Below are 16699 nucleotides of genomic sequence, written 5' to 3'. Positions count from 1 at the left end.
TCCATAATTCTTTGCATTATAGTAGTAGAACTAAATATTACGGCGTCTAGTGAAAAGATTCCCCCTAAGCATGAACGGGATAATATGCTTTGTATTCATCCTGTTGTTTCATACCTATATATGGAGTAGGACAACTTACAGGATGAGACAGTGAATTACTAGATATTAAGTTATATTTATGAAGGAAGGATAGCTATTGTTATCCAATGGGCAGCGATACCGGATAAATCTCTAGTAATTGGCATATCTATTATTTCAGCTCCCCTCTTCTAAAGAGACCGTAAGTCGGACTAAGCGGCTTAAACCCCTGGAACATCAAAGCCGCCCGTCGCAGGCCAATCTCCCAGTCGCCCAGGATCTCCCCCGATACGAACGAAAGAAGCCACGGATGGCGTTGGACCATCCAAGACAAACAGCATGAACCATCCGGGAGGACTGGTGTGGCTATCCGGTGGCGCAGTGATAGTACAGGTGGTTCCGGAGCAGGTCATGTCTGGGAAAATGGTCCTCGTACCCATGCTATTCCCATGGGTGCTAGAAACCATACCCATCAGGGATACTTTGATATTTGACATGCTTCCGGAGGTTATATTGATCTGGTACTTTCCACCGTACGCCCAATCCTTGTCGACAATCGTGAAGGTCGGACGAGGAGCACCCGACAGCAAATAAGGAGGCAGGAAGACTTCAACGCGGTATTCCTGGGGGAAACGCGGGTCTTGCGGGTCTGAACCAGAAACCATGACACGTCCGTCTGGCATAAGGGTCGCTTCAGAATGATACATTCGCGCAATGGTTGTATTGGCCATAATGCTCATGCGTTGGTTGGCAGGTTTTGAGGGATCATACAGCACAGCTCCGAAGTTGGGATTTTCAGCTAACCCAAAGCCGGCAACTCCCTTCTTCGCTCCGTTGAGAATAAGGAAGGTTCCATCTGGGAGGCCGGCCATACATGTAAGAACTCTCCTAGAGGGCTATGGCGACTGTATTAGAAAGACTTCAACAGATGAGGGGCTTATAGCAAGTACGTACCATCCGTTCTATCAACCATTTGCTGTTTGGCACTTCGGGCTGGATAGAAACACAATTATCCAGGGCATCGCCGCCATATGGCGTAGAACCACCGCATATCAAAACGCCTAAGGGTTCAGTATATGGCGCATCCTGCGGTAAAAGCACCATGGTTCCTTCGAGAGGATAGGTGCGTCCACCGGCATCATTGTTGACTGCCCCTGGTATATTTGGTAAGGTTCTCACTGTGTCGAAAGTATTCTCGTTCAAGATCCTGGCTTCATTATAGTAGGCAACAAAAATGTCACCGCTTGGTAGTGGTGTTAGATACGGATAAAGGTTGTTCGGGTCTGTCCTCTTGAGCCAGTCCATAAATAGAACAGGGCCAACCCGTGGCAGGATCTCAAGCGTCGGTACAGGTGCGCCATTTGACCCTTCTTCACCTCCCACGATCAAGATCGAGCCATTTGACATCGTCATGGCCGTAGGGTACCATCTTCCGTCCTGCAACTTGAGGTCATCCGGGCTCTCGTGCCAGTCATTTACGCTAGGCTTTCCTGGAGAACCATCTGGCCAGTAAAGCCTAACACCATGAGTTGATATACCAGACCATCCCCCAACAGTTAGCTGTCTACCAACTTTGTCGGGGAGGACAAGGCCCCCGGCGCAGAAAATATCTGTTTTGACGTGCATGGGACGCCATGCTTTGCTGAAATCATTGTCAAATGCAGGATCGAATTCATACGCTCCAGTGGTGTTGGGGTCACCTGTTCCGGACTTCTCCTGGAAAGTGATCTTGCCATTGATACCAACGGTGGTTATGAGAGGGACAAGGACTCCGCCAATGAGAAATTCATAGCGACCGGCATCTATGCCAGATGGACGATCCCATGTCTGTAGCGCGGGCCCTGTCCATTTATAATACGTAATCAAGTTGCCAGCGCCGCAAATCGCGGTCGCATTACCAGTGCAAGATTGACTGCACATACTTTCTGGTACCAGCTTTGCACCGGCTGCAGCAACGTCCTCAAAGTCGCCGCAGACTATAGAGATGTTAATATGAGGAAGCTCTAATCATGGAGACGACGATGAACCTACAGCATTCTTCTCCATATGTCATCCCACCCGCTCCAAAACCAAACATCGAACAACGGCTGAGGCAATTTGTCGCAGTGTTGTTTGTTTTATCGACTATCTGATACGGGAAAGTTCGCTTCCTGTTGATGTTGTCTCTAGAATGACGTTAGTATAGTATTAAGACTTGTCCTTAGGGAGGGGCCAGAGTTACTGAAGACACCCCTGGTACTTCCAGGAACCTGGAAGCCCTCCTGTCTGCGGGACTGGTACAGGTAAGACTACCAGATCGCCCTTTGAGTATACGCTCAAGCGGTCCGGGCCACCGCACTTTTGTTGGGTATTCCCACTGCAGGCCATTGAGCAGTCCGACTCCTTCCCCAAGGGAGAGGCATTTCGGAGAAAATTATCACAGAAGCACTGCCGAGAATACTCGGTTCCTGCTACAGCATATCCCAGCTTGACACACATAGCAATACACGACTCGATGGTGAGGTTTGCGCTATCGGGTTGCTGTCGAGCCATGACACGCCCGCCGTTGACGTTATCCGTATAGCAGCCAGCATAATTCCAACCTTCTGGCAGGCCCTGTGGGACGGGGTCGGGGGAAGATGTGACTGTTGACGAATCGGTCATGGTCGTAGAGGACGAGGGACCTGGGGAAGAAGTACCGGTTGGGGTTATCGCAGTATTTTGGTACATGTTCAATCGGCCTGGTCCTCCGCATTTTTCTTCAGGGTTGCCGTTGCATGGCATTGTACACATTGCTTCCCCGTCAGGTGCTGGGCCACCGTTGTTTCTCAGCTGGTTATCACACCAACACTCGCCGCTGTATTCGACACCTGCAAACGAGTATCCCCCGGCGGTGCATCCAGATTTACAATTCCCGACCGTCATGTTAGACGGGCCGCCCAGCGTGTAGCCTGTCTGGGATAGGGTCCTTGCTCCCACCGAATCGGTGTAGCATCCCAAGTACTTCCAGGCATCATTGTCTGCCCTTGGAAGTAGTACTGCTCCATGTGCGAGCTCTGCAATCAAACAAAGCTACTCTTTTATTAGTCTTATTGTCCTTTCTGCGAGCGAGATCGATACTGCAAACTTACTACTAGAACTCTGGCTATGCGAACAAGGGTAGATAGTCGAGCCATATTGGCTAATATCAGATGCCCAAACGTAGTTCCCCCGCGAGAGAACGGACTATGGCTAATGGCAATCAGTCCGCAATGTAGCTTCAAGATCTCAGGACAAGACAATGATCCTTACCTCACGTGGGAAAGTATACACACTCTTCAGAGACCCGTTCTGATGCCCCCAAGAGTTCCAAGAGAACGTTAAAAATTGCCCCGAGGAGCCAAATTTATAACTTTTCCCTTTAGCGATAATACCTCTCCTCTGAGGGTCATGCCACCCTCCCTCTCTCTGCGGCGGATAGCAAGGCTGTTACCCGACCACTACATAGGCCTGCCCTTCGCCAAAGGACGCGTGATGGCCCAGCATGGTTCACAATCCGAGCTCGTGCATAATGTAAGCTCTGAGACACAGAGATGAACTGGATGGTCGGTGATGGATTTCTCGTTCAGGGATGTTGCTGGTAATTGTTTGTCATGGAAACCAGCCGCAGGGACCACTCAGGCCTGGACAGGATAAAGGGCCGCATCGACATATGGCGACGGGGTTAAGGCCCGTATAACGCTCCACAGCTGGTCCTCACTCATGGGATGGCTCGGGCCAGGATGTGACGTCGAGCTTGCTAGCTCTTGCGATGCATCGATATGCACGACATTCGCGGATCCAGTCAACGATGATCCGTAACTATATACGGAGTAGCTATAGCCGAAGACGTACTCCGTACCCCGTCACTTCCAGCCACAGCCCGTTGACGCGCGGAGATAGAGCAGTCGTATCTGAGTGAAACAGCGCTAGACACCTGAGCCAACGTCTCCGTCAACTTCATTTGAGATGGCGGGCCTGCCCGATGCCCGTGAGGCAAGGAAACAGAGCCTAACAAAGGCTGTACCTCGTACCCCTGTAGACCCCCCCAGGACAAGGTTTCTCTTCTCTCTCTTTTCTTTTCCCATTTTAGTCTTTGTGGGATGGGCAGGGATCTCATCGGGATTCTGTGAGATGATTCCGACGTCAGGGCTCAGCTAAGCTGGCTGCCTGTCTCTTATCAATTCTACTCCAGACAGCTTGGCATCGTTACAATTTAATACGAGGGAAAATGGATATCACGGTGATAACTCAATTTATTTCAGCCACAAGCACCTTCCTGCCACATCCGGACTGATTTCACGGTCATGCCGCGGCTGCTATCTTTCGGCCAGGTGGGATAAAACTTGCTGAGACCTGCTGGATGTTTAGCTATGTCATTGCCAGGAGGGGATCCCTGAGACTTACTTGAGTAAAAGTCCGAGGCCGCTTGGCCCACGTCAGTCCACGGTTTGCCGCCCTTGCCATCTGGAAACCAGCCATTTGTACTCCCGACGGCAACGTTCATGACGAGGAAGAATGGCTGGTCAAAGGGTGTGTTGGGATTTCCGGTCTGAGACCACGGATCCTTTACCAGGGATGAGTTTACAGTAACTCCCTCGTAGTGGCCCTTCTGCCACATCGTTTGGTCCTTGTCGAAACTCCAGTACAACACCTGCTGCAGCGGGCTATCGATGTAGGTGAACAGGTAGTCCTTGGACCACTCTATCCCGAAGGTGTGGAATCCCTTGGAGTAGTCGGTTCGGCGCAGAGATTTCCCCCTCGTCGACCTCCAGAAGGAGTCGGTCTCGGGTGTCGGCCCTGCGGAGAGGCTGATTAGTACAGGGCTTCCGGTCGTCGCTGAAAGATGGTGCACTCACCCCAATGTAAGGAGCTTGACATGATGTCTCTGCCTCCAACAACATAATCAACATCGTTGCCACGGGTCTCGACGATGTCGATCTCGCCGCTTGTTGGCCAGGCGCCGTAGGTCTCGTTCACAGGCAACATCCCTAGACAGTCAATACATATATCACCGGTGGCATGGCTGGGTGCTACCTACAGATGGCCGGCCAGAGCCAGTCTCCCTTTGGCATCTTAGCAACAACCTCGACTCGCCCGTATCGTATGCTTTTCTTCCCCTTTGTATTCAGTCTTGCTGAACGGACAGGTGGGATGATTGCTCCGGTTGTTTTGTTGGACCGGATTGAACATGCGGCGTTGGTATCAGCAGTGCATGTTCCATCTCCGCCAGCTTTGGTCAGGTTCAAGGTGTAACCATTCAGAAGCTGTTCCTCGTTGATCGAGGTGGTTTCCGTGGTAAGGGTCGGAACTATATGAAGGCCATCGCCATCGACAAACGTGTTCTTCTCATCCGTCGTGGTCCAGTCAAAGGCACCAGTGCCAAATCCGCCAATCTGCATCCTGCCTTAGCATTCATCTATGTATTTATATTTTTGTACAGTCACTCGGAACATTGGATCATTTACATACCTGAACCTCCCGGTTCCATGTGTCCTCGTTGAGGGAGGTAAAGTGGTCATCGAGAACAAGACAGTACTAGGATTGCAATTTTAGCTCATTAGACTGGCCACGTTTATTCGATAGTATAAACCAACCTGATGTTTCGACACCTTCTGGGTGACGGTAAAGTTGATGTATGCACTTATCGCCAATCCCAGGACGATGAATCCCCATATTATATAGGTGCCGACCCGCGATCTTTTGAGCCGGCTGTCTGCCAGCCACGGTCTTTCATACTCGCCATTCAGCCTATACGACTTGAACTGCTGGCGCCTGGCCGGCTGTCTGTCCGACGGCTGCGAGTGGTATGAAGCAGTCCGGAACGACGCTGCAGCGCTGTTGGAGAAAGGGTCTTGCGCGAGGGCCGGTTTCTCCATGTCAGCAGCAGGCTTGTCTCTGATCTCATCGTACTCTTGAGGCTCAAAGGTTCCCTTCCGATCAAGAAATTGAGATGCCCCGGACGCATGCTTGCTTCCTTATGTCTGAACCCGAGCCAGCCCTGAAGCATATCTCGTCATTAATCTCGGAGGACAGCTCTGCCACGCTCACACATGGATCCGGACGCCGCAGGTTTGCCTGCACCTCCAAGGATCGCTGCAGTGGGTTGCTCCGTCTCGCTGACGTCGCAAAATTGAGGCCGTCAACAGCTGTGTCTCACGCTAGAAGGGCTCCGGTCAATCGACAGGGGCAAGCCAGCATAGTTTCGGCCAAAAGCAAGTTGCAGTATCCCCGTAGCGCCCTTGGCGATGCACACAGCTCGCCATGCACGGAGAACATTTCCCCCCTTCTCGCGGCCTTCCATGATGTTTCGATGCTACGCTGACCACAACGCATGAGAGTCTCCCTAGCGAATACGACGACGTTTGCTCGGCTGTGGCGAAAGACGTTGGCTTTCCCCGCGGATCTGATCGACGGGCTTCGATCACTCTTAAATATGCCACTAGTTGGACGACCTGGATAGTTGTCTGTCTCATATCCGCCATGCTTAAGCTCCCGCATGATTTCGACTTCTCCTGCGCCGGTTGAGAGATCGATGGAGAGGGGCCCCCAGGCTACGGAGCACCAGGAGGGGGGCAGCGTTCACTCTCTGCTTATTGCATGAGCTATTGGTAGGGGTCTCTTCGGCTAATTCCTGTGAACCCTGGGGGGTAAAATCTGTCTGATAGTCTGATAGGAGTCTGGCCGGCCGGAAATAGCATGCTTCCATACGTAAATTATGGTTGCATTGGAATTGGAGGGCCCTCCCCTGTTCCGATGCACAGGGTATACCGGGCCTTGTCCTTCGGAATTTGGCTCCAAGAGCTCTTCTCCATTCTTCGCTAGACGAGACGCGTATCTCGTTGGCGGGCTGCCAGGGTAGCCATTGGAATGGACCCTTCCGGTCAAAGAAGAAGAAGAAAAGAAGCAGAAGCAGAAGAAGACGACGAAGAAGTCGTACCCGCGTATCGGTAGCTCAGATACACCAACAAGGGCTTTGCCACGCCTTCAAGCCCGCTGCAGCATGTCGCAGATGGCTGATGCGGAGCCCATCGACTGACAGGCATGTCCGATGGAGAGGCCTGAGACAGATGGAGAAATCTAATAAGCTAATGAGGCATCGACATGCCTCCAGCTGCTGGCAGGGAAGCAAACGAGAGAAGAAAGCGAGCGGGAGTCTTTCAAAACTACTTGAGAGATAGCCGTCGCATTGACATCTCTCCTTGTCTAAACTCCCGGTCTTTCGTCTTTCTTTTAATTGGGATTCTTTTCTTTATCGGTCCGTTGTCCATGCCTGCCTGTATAGCTATATAGCAGGGATGTTCTGGCGACGTTCAAAGGCAAGCGGCCTACAGTCCGCCGCGCCGTCTCCGTCTCCAAGGCAGTCCGGCCTGTCCTCTGCTCCAGAGTCATATAGTCGACCGATATCTCAGTCTGGGAGCAGCCATGCCGTCGCAGGAATTGATGAAGACTCGAAATATAGAGCAGTAAGGCGAAGTGGCCTGCATCCCCTAACGACTACAAAACTTACCCAGCGTTATAGATAATAAAATACCTTCACGCAAGGCTTGCTACCAGCAAATGGTGTCCACCGCCGACGGACCCTGCCAGCGAATATCATGGCCTTCTCCTACGAAAGACCCGAGGGGCCTACATTTCCGAGCCGGAACTCGTCCACCCGCTGTTGCTGGGTGCAGTGCAGAAGATCAATGTCACCGTCGCTTTCACCATGACCACAGAGATCACCAGAATCATATTCTCGATCTTGCAACCAGATCAAACAGAATTGATTCTACCCAGTGGTTTCCAAGTACAGGTTGTTGAGTCCCTGGCCGACATTGCTTGTTCCCCGTCGAGTGCTATAAAGAAGTTCCAATACGTTGCACTCGTCCGGGAGGAGAAGCTTCTATTAGTGTGGCATGACGAGCTGGAGAAGATACTTGTCCACGCAGAAGATGTGGAGGAAAAGCTTCTTGCATTTGTACGTCAATATACCTTTCACTCCAACTTGGATGAGACTAATCTTTGTAGATTTGCGGGACACGCATCTCTGTGTTTGCTCCATCTCAATCTGCTGGCTACTCTCTTCCACATTCATCTATTGGATCACCGGCTGCTTCGACTCGCAACTTTGTCCCTGGCTGGAATAAAGAAGCCAGCGGCATGGCAAACAAACCACTGCACATCTCTGACGAGGAAGCAGCAAAACCGATTGAATCGTTGGACCGGCCGCTCGCATTGACGAGTTCAATATTCGTCGGCCTGGGAATGTGCTTGATCGTTGTACTTCTCATGGGATTTGGCGTCTCCAATCTTTTGCTACAATCTCTTGTAGATCGGACATGGATTAGATTTGCATTGGTTGCATCTTTACCGATCTTCATGCTCTTTAGCGTTTTCTTCGTTATTGTAATATTCTCCGATATTTTCCAAGCGGTTGGTCCTATAAAGACGCTGAAGACAAATTCCCGGTTCTATTCCCCTGTTCGACCCGATCTTTCGCAAGCCTACGCCTTAGGATTTAAACCGCCGCGCATCACCATTCAGCTTCCCGTCTACACCGAGTCATTGGCTGGAGTTATCAACCCCACCGTCACAAGTTTAAAAGCTGCAATATCCTATTACGAGTCTCATGGAGGTATATTTTCACGCTCTTCCGAATGTCAGTTCATTGGCTAATCAAAAATAGGGAGTGCAACGATTTTTGTCAATGACGACGGCCTCGCATACCTCTCAGAAGAGCAACGGGAAGAACGCATCGGTTTCTATCACGATAACAACATCGGCTGGGTCTCACGCCCTAAAAACAATGAGGACGGGTACATTAGAAAGGGCAGGTTCAAGAAAGCTTCCAACATGAACTTTGCCCTTAATGTCTCCAATAAGGTTGAAGATAGGCTGCTTGAACTGCTTGCAGAGACATTGGAAACCACTGAAATGATCGATGCTTCCCAGGAAGAAGCCTTTTATAAACTAGCTTTACAAGAGGTTCTTGCTTCCGATAGCCGAATTAAGGCGGCAGGAGACATTCGCATTGGAGAAGCGATTCTCATTGTCGATGCGGATACTAGAGTGGTATGCCTCTTTGCCTTCAACTATAACTTAAAACCCATGCTGATTCTTCCCAGCCGGTAGATTGTTTACTCTATGGAGCCGCCGAAATGTTTTTGAGTCCCGAAGTTGCTATCATTCAGCATTCCACTGGCGTCATGCAAGTCGTTGGTGACTATTTTGAGAACGGAATCACCTTCTTTACAAACTTGATTTACTCCTCTATCCGATTTGCGGTCGGTAGTGGCGAGACAGCACCGTTTGTTGGGCACAATGCGTTCCTTCGCTGGAAAGGTAACCCTTCCATTCAATAGATAACTTAAACGCTCACTAACTTGAGAATAGCCGTTCAATCCGTGGGCAAGCCGGACGATGGCTATGTAGCCTACTGGTCTGAAAGCCACGTGTCGGAAGATTTCGATATTGCACTTCGTTTGCAAATCGCAGGCGATATCGTGCGCCTTGCCAGCTACCATGGCGATGAGTTCAAAGAAGGCGTGTCTTTGACTATCTATGATGAGCTGGCGCGATGGGAAAAGTATGTTTGCTCTATCCCTTATTCTGCTTAGCAACGATTCTAATTTCTGCTTGAAGATACGCATATGGGTGCAACGAGCTAGTGTTTAATCCGATCTATACTTGGATTTACAAGGGCCCGTTCACTAGGCTTTTCATGACATTCCTCTGGTGCAACATGCAGCTATCATCTAAAATTACCATTTTGGGATACATTTCTTCATGTAAACAGTCCTAACCCGCTATCTCAACGCTTCCAGCTGCTAACTTATATCAGATTATGCCCTCGCATCAGGATTTCCGTTGACTATCCTAAATTACTTTTTGGTCGGCTGGTTCAATGGTTACCTGGACAAGTTTTATATCGAATCGTGGAAAGGTATTTATGCCCAACCCCCTCCAGAATGAGAGACTAGCTAACAGTTCCAGTCCTACTGAGTCTTATCGTCGTATTTTCTCTCCTCGGAAACGTAACCCTCGCTATAATTCGCTCCCGCCTCTCAGAAAAGAACCTGTGGTCCGCTCTCGTTGAGAACTTCAAATGGATGCCCATGATGGCCATCTTTTTCGGCGGTGTCTCGTTTCATCTCAGCCTAGCTCTCCTTTCCCATATGCTATCTATCAAGATGGAATGGGGAGCAACAGCCAAGGAAAAGGTTGACTCCAATTTCTTCAAAGAAATACCCAAGATATTCAAAAGCTTCAAGTGGCTGTATGTTGTCCTCCTGCCCTTGCTTGCTGGCATGGTGTATCTTGGGAATTTTGCTCCAAGGGGCTGGGAAATCACAGAGGTCGCAGCGGTCGTGCCCATGGCAGTAACCCTATCTTTACACGCTCTTCTTCCCTTACTTCTTAACCCCTCACTGATGATCTTTAACTACTAATGTATATTCCTGGGCTCACAAACGGCGTTCAAGAGGTGCATATCCCATTATTATTATATTTGACTTGGCATGTCCCTTCATTTTTCGGGCCTGTGGATTTAGCTCTTTTTGATATTTCCATGCATTAGATAGAGTAGTTAGGATTTTGGATATTGTTGCCTCGATGAAATGATTTTCGGTGTCAAGGGGGCTTTCAACTAATGGAACAACTAATAAAATTTCTAAAGTTGATACATGACAATTTTAGTCATCGATTGTAGCTAGTTCCATCTCGTTTATTTAGCCATATTTAACTAGCTTGAAGGTGAGAAAACACACAAGTTTAACTACAACTACGAGTCAACAACGTTGACACGGAGTTCATTTTGTTTTCTTTTGCCGCACAAACACAATGCATCTGAGACAGGCAGAATACCCCAGCGTTGATAAGGGAAATTATTGCTCTGATGGGTTAGCTGTGGACGCTGGGCTAATGCATATTTTATGCATGCAACCTGAGACATGGGCAGCCTCATAATACCAACCGGGGCTATTTTAAGTCGGGTGCCAATTGACTAACCCATGGCCTTAGAGTCTGGATCTATAGGGTCGAATCTTAAGTTATCCCTTTGGCCTCCGATTCCCAATCCCTGGAAAGGTCAATTTAATCCCTGAGGGCCGGAGCAACATGGATCAGGGATTATGAATTGGGAGATTGCATGGTATCGTTTGATGCGAAGGCAACAAGAGATTTTTAGTTGCCTTGCTCGGCCCATCCAGTAACACGGTTTCGATCCTTTATTTATATAGCTAACTATATGCAAGACCAGTTATTAAACTGCACCGTCAGCCTCATGCTCCCTTGGCGAATATAGGGAATACACGAACGTCAACGTCAACATTGATATCTCTCATTCGGTTGACAGCGTCAATATTCGAAGAGATACGCGTATGGCACGGTGCTCGTGCGTGCATCGGAGGCCAGATATTAGCAAGGGTCAACTCTTTGTTTGCATGATTGAACACTGACGTACGCCCTCCTGTCAAGGTTGTCGATCGACGACCATATCTATATATTTTTACGCTTTCCCCGCGAGCAACCGGCTCACCGATATATATCATTAAGACGCGTGCACGGAGTCTGAGAAAATGTTAATCGCCTCTCCTTCCATCCTAGGGACAGCCTTTTTCCTGTATGGGGCTTTGGCTTTGCCAACTTGGCCCTCCTCCATCGATGAACTCGAGGACCTTATGTTTCTCAATACAGGCTACCATTCCCGGGGCTTTTCCGCAGGCGTAACTCCCTGCTCGTTCTTTAAACAGGGGCCGTCCAGGACCGCATCTGCAGAATGGATTCGTACTGCATTCCATGACATGGCCACAGGCAATGTCTACACTGGAATTGGCGGCCTTGATGCCTCGATTGTGTTCGAACTAGCTGGGAATGGAGGAGAGAATATAGGGGCGGCGTTCAATACCACCCTAGAGACTTTCGCACCCTTTTTCTCAACGAGGGCGTCGATGGCTGATTTGATCGCCCTTGGAGTTTACACGGCTGTCCGGTCTTGTGGGGGGCCGATTGTCAAAATCAGGGCCGGAAGGGTTGATGCGACTGAACGGGGTGCGATTGGTGTGCCATTACCGGAGAACTCACAGGGGACATTTATCAACCAGTTTATACGAACCGGGTTCAATGTTTCGGACATGATCGCTGTTACAGCGTGCGGCCATACTGTGGGGGGAGTTCATGCATCCAACTTTCCACAGATCACAGTTCCTGGAACGGTGCCAAACGATTATCAACTCTTTGACTCGACCACATCCTTTGATGAAAAGATCGCCTCGGACTTTGTGGGCGGAGTCGCTGGAAATCCTCTCACTGGGGTTACGGCAAAGAGGAACACGCGAGATTCAGACACAAAAGTGTTCACGGCTGATCGAAATGTCACAATCACAGCATTGGCCGACCCGGCCACCTTTCAGTCCACATGTGCCAGAGTGCTCCAGAAGATGATAGAAGTTGTTCCATCGAGTGTAAATCTTACAGCCCCCATTGAGCCTTACGAGGTCAAGCCGGGTAATCTCCAGCTATCCCTGGCTGGAAACGGCAGCACGATCGATTTCTCTGGTGAAATTCGAGTTAGAACCACCACGCGGTCAGCTACTACGATCACAAAGACGGAGCTTATGTTTAAAGACCGCCTCGGTGCCTCGGACTGCGGAGATTGTCTCATTAGTACTGAATACAAAGGTGCTGCGGAAGGCTTTGACGATACTTTTGCTGTAATTAATCCACTATTTCACTCTATCACACCCTTATATCTTCATATTCTAACAGGAGCAGTTTTATGGATTCTCCGCGAGCCTTCCAGTTGAGACGTCTATCTCCAAATTCAACGTACGAATAGTCTTGAATACGGGGGAGGTGATTCTATACGACAACAACGGATCAGGATATGCCGTCCAGGATACAATTATGCTACAGCCTAAGCAGAGCTGCATCGTCGAAGGCAATACCCCTGGTAACTTTGTTGTAGTGGTTGCTGTAAGAACATCATCCCTACCGCGTACAGACTCTAAGCTGATAATTCTAGGTCCGAGATACTGTAAAATCTCCTATGGTTACGCTCTCTCTGACTTTGAAAACTCCTCGAAGTTGCTGTGTTGCCCCTGCCCTGTCGACTAAATCGTTTACAATGCTAGCACAGGCGACTATCGGCTCATATACGCTCTACTCGGGAAATTACTCACTTGAGGCTTCATATAAGTCAAGCGCTAAATTCGACGTTGCCGTTTCTAGTGAAGCTACTATAGTTTCTGATTCCTTCAAGAGCACGACTGATTTAGGGTCAATCTGCACGCCCTTCGGCTCCAATGATACTAACCTGCCAACTTACTCATTCGAAGGCTGCTATACTGACAGTACGGAGTCAAGGACTCTTACTGGAGGTGCATCCGTGGATGATAAGATGACCGTTAAGGCGTGCTCCAGCCACTGCAAAGGCTTTCAGTATTTTGGCCTTGAATATGGTAGAGAATGTTATTGTGGTAATTCAAAGGGTGCTGGTAGCATGCAGGTCTCAGAGACCGAGTGCAAAGACCCATGCGGTGGTGATAGCTCAGAAACTTGCGGCGCATCATACCGTATCAGCATCTATAAGGATACCACTTGGATCCCCACGATCAACCCTAAAATTCCAGGGTATGAGTATTCTGGATGTTACAATGATTCGGCAAGCAGTCGCACCTTATCGGATAGCTTTGTTTACAACGAGAAGATGACTGTGGAATTGTGCGCAGCCTTTTGCAATGGGACAAACTATTTCGGCACTGAATATTTCAGCGAGTGTTATTGCGGCGCCAGCTTATCACCGGGTAGCACCAAACAAACAGAGGACGGATGCAGCTTTTTTTGCTCGGGGAACAGCACTCAATACTGTGGTGGAAGCAACAGGATAAATATCTACACGAAGAGTTAAACGCCTGAAAGAGAGGTAAACATAATATGGGTCAAATTAGCAATAATCAGAGTTTATATCATATAATTACTGAAATATTTACTACAAGTTTTTATAACGGACATGTTTGAGCTGACCTCAGGGGCCGATGATGAGATGTCAGCACAAGCACAAACCTTTATTAAACGTCGGAGGGTCAGTTATGTTGCCGTCATCGACACTTCATGGCTTTTACCATCATACTCCACCAGGGAACCTCGCAACTAGAATAATACGAGTTTCCGGGCCATTTACCACAAGTGTAGGGCGGTAGAAGTGATAGAGGCTCAAAAGAGGCCATTATCCAATTTAATAACGACCTAAAATTTCTATATACACTTCTCGTTCCGGCGCATGCCCAAGATTTTTCAGGACGGTCCAGGGTGGCATTTCTTGCCTTGACTCTGGTCTACAGTGCCAATAGAAGCGGACTGTTCATCGCAATATCGAGCCATAAGGGTATCTTTCAACGACAGCCCGCGAGGATGATGGGTTGTCCAATGAATATGAACGGAGCCAGTTTTCTAAGGAGCAGTTAGTAGGATAATAAATGTTGACATAAAGACTGGAGCGTAAATTTTTACAATTGTCATTACTGAGTGGTGATTCTTTGCTTTGCTCCTTATTGCAACAGTATTAAAGAAGTCCTATGTTGTCAACTCTCAGTAAGTAGTCCAGAGGCCAGTACCAACATTGACAGCGACTTTACCTGGCATTTTGTGTATGTTTTGAAATAGTAGATCTTCTCGATGCCGCAGCGCGTTTCGTCCAAAGACCATCCGGCGTTCAGTAACGGATTCAGCTCGTCGGTGATCTGGCTCACACTTGTGCCTTCAGACACACTCGGCATCACGGCGGTGCTGAAGAAGCACTGGCGACCAGGAGACGATATCCAGGCCGGGCGAGTGGCCGTACACCGGAATAGAGCTTTGGCAGGGCGAAAGCGAGTTGCAGTGGTCATTATATTCACACCGGGTGCTCCAAGATCAAGCAACGTTGGTTACTGCAAGAGGTCTGTCTCAATTCTAGCTAGTTTGCTAATAATTCGGCTAATTGATATCCCGCTGTCAGGATCGTCGGTAGTTAACGTCCAGCTTTCTTTTTCTCAGCCCTGATGAAAATCATTCAAATACAAATCCTCCTTCAACAACCAAAGTAAAGCTGAGGTTTAGCCTGTCGCATCTTTGGGCCCGCCAATAATCGATGTCTACTCCATACTTCCATCGCATTAACCTATTTTAGTGGTGAATATCACTGGCTGCAAAAGACAGACCATACCATCTTGCGTAAGCTACTGACAGCCTCGCAGGTTCACCGTATTCAATGTGGGACTGGTCGCAAAAATGATAGAAACTCCTTCGTGAGAGGGGTTATATATACTCCCCAGGAGTCCTCGTCCCATTTCATCAGAATGTTACTTGGCTATCAACTTACGGAGCACTTCTCGTATCAAAATGATTGCCAAAAACGACATCGGAAACCCCGGCGAGATAATTGTGTTCACTGGGGCACAGCGCCCGGATCTGCTAGCTCGTACAAGCAAGGATGACTGCCCCCTAATCGACCTCTGGCCTGAATTTTTTGATGGCGGGGCTTCCTCCCAACGGTATTTCCCGAGGCTATACGAGCTCCCCCAGCTTGCGAGATTCCAGCTCATTGCCGTCCACACTCTTGGCGGAAAGGAGACCATCGTTGGCAACGGGAACTCTACTCCCTTCTTCTGGACGGAGTTGGCAAATATCGGAAATGACTGCGAGTCACCACGTTTTGGGGCTGTCTTGCGGACCCTTCCAGACGGAGGGTTTGATACCATCCTCGCCCGAGGTGTTAATCAGGCGGTTGTTCGAAAAGGAAAGAAGATAACTCCAGGGGCACTCACACAGGACCAGGTCTTGGATATGCCGACATGGACTCTTAAAAACACGCCCAATGCTCTGTCTGCCCTGGCTATTGCCGTTCTCCCTGAGTGGAGACGCTACAACGTTGCAGAGATGCTCATCAAGGAAATGAAGGAGATCGCAAAGAGGGAAAGCCTCGCCATTCTTGTCGTACCGTTAAGACCTACCAAGAAAACCCTGTTCCAGGATGTCGACATGGCAACCTACGCTGAGTGGCGTCAAGAAGCTGCGAGCGTGCCGGGACATGGAGAGACCACTGTGAAGAAGAGCGAGGCGCTGAGAGAGGAGATTAACGGACATCAGCTGGCGGTGATTGAGAAGGTGGACGAGGGAATCAATGTGGAAGCCAATAGGCGTCTTGATGGAGATATCAGAGAGACGGCCAAACGGAGGATCACTGAAAAGACAGACAAGGACTCGGATGGCGTAAGCAGCGATAATGATGCAGTTCAGGGCCAGCCAAAACTCGTCCCCTTTGACCCATGGCTGCGCAAACATGTTCGTCTCGGGGCCAAAATCGTCAAAGTTGCGCCGGTTAGCATGACCTTCAGGGGAAATGCCGCCCAGTGGGAGAAATGGACAGGCATCGACGTTCGCCAGCGTGCACAGGAGATGGTTAAACTCCGAGAAAGCGTCTGGGTCCAGGACGACAAGGAAGTGCCCGTTTCTTTCCAGGTTAAGGGGTGTCTGGCTCCTATGAAGTACTATCCCAGCAGAGATATCGGCGAATACGTAGAGCCGAACCTCTGGTTATTTCACTCTGTCGTCTGAAGCTCCGTGTTCACGATACGCTGGATACATCTATCAAAATAATAAAATA

General features: G+C 49.3%; 5 protein-coding genes across 5 annotated transcripts; 3 read left to right on the top strand and 2 right to left on the bottom strand.

Moving 5' to 3' along the window:
• Nucleotides 1-299: 299 nt before the first annotated feature.
• On the bottom strand, nucleotides 300-3233 carry GIQ15_03778 (copper radical oxidase; the record flags this gene model as incomplete). Its single annotated transcript, XM_033551195.1, has 6 exons — nucleotides 300-974; nucleotides 1033-1919; nucleotides 2001-2054; nucleotides 2110-2243; nucleotides 2300-3129; nucleotides 3189-3233. 6 exons carry the CDS (start codon nucleotides 3231-3233, stop codon nucleotides 300-302), a joined length of 2625 nt encoding a protein of 874 aa, XP_033408356.1.
• A 1103-nt stretch (nucleotides 3234-4336) lies between these two features.
• Nucleotides 4337-6379, bottom strand: GIQ15_03777 (glycosyl hydrolase; the record flags this gene model as incomplete). The annotated part of the gene is made up of 7 exons (XM_033551194.1): nucleotides 4337-4431; nucleotides 4483-4875; nucleotides 4935-5066; nucleotides 5117-5471; nucleotides 5548-5613; nucleotides 5673-6008; nucleotides 6236-6379. 7 exons carry the CDS (start codon nucleotides 6377-6379, stop codon nucleotides 4337-4339), a joined length of 1521 nt encoding a protein of 506 aa, XP_033408355.1.
• Nucleotides 6380-7783: 1404 nt separating this feature from the next.
• On the top strand, nucleotides 7784-10505 carry GIQ15_03776 (uncharacterized protein; the record flags this gene model as incomplete). The annotated part of the gene is made up of 8 exons (XM_033551193.1): nucleotides 7784-8035; nucleotides 8086-8692; nucleotides 8744-9129; nucleotides 9183-9399; nucleotides 9451-9643; nucleotides 9700-9845; nucleotides 9899-10000; nucleotides 10051-10505. 8 exons carry the CDS (start codon nucleotides 7784-7786, stop codon nucleotides 10503-10505), a joined length of 2358 nt encoding a protein of 785 aa, XP_033408354.1.
• Nucleotides 10506-11633: 1128 nt separating this feature from the next.
• On the top strand, nucleotides 11634-13963 carry GIQ15_03775 (uncharacterized protein; the record flags this gene model as incomplete). The annotated part of the gene is made up of 3 exons (XM_033551192.1): nucleotides 11634-12767; nucleotides 12823-13029; nucleotides 13079-13963. 3 exons carry the CDS (start codon nucleotides 11634-11636, stop codon nucleotides 13961-13963), a joined length of 2226 nt encoding a protein of 741 aa, XP_033408353.1.
• A 1472-nt stretch (nucleotides 13964-15435) lies between these two features.
• On the top strand, nucleotides 15436-16650 carry GIQ15_03774 (uncharacterized protein; the record flags this gene model as incomplete). The annotated part of the gene is made up of 1 exon (XM_033551191.1): nucleotides 15436-16650. The coding sequence occupies one exon, from the start codon at nucleotides 15436-15438 to the stop codon at nucleotides 16648-16650; it is 1215 nt and encodes a 404-aa protein (XP_033408352.1).
• Between the last annotated feature and the right edge of the window lie 49 nt (nucleotides 16651-16699).

This window comes from Arthroderma uncinatum (assembly GCF_011692745.1).
Source record: "Arthroderma uncinatum strain CBS 119779 chromosome Unknown scaffold2, whole genome shotgun sequence".
NCBI lineage: Eukaryota > Fungi > Ascomycota > Eurotiomycetes > Onygenales > Arthrodermataceae > Arthroderma > Arthroderma uncinatum.
This window is presented reverse-complemented; position numbering and strand designations above follow the sequence as displayed.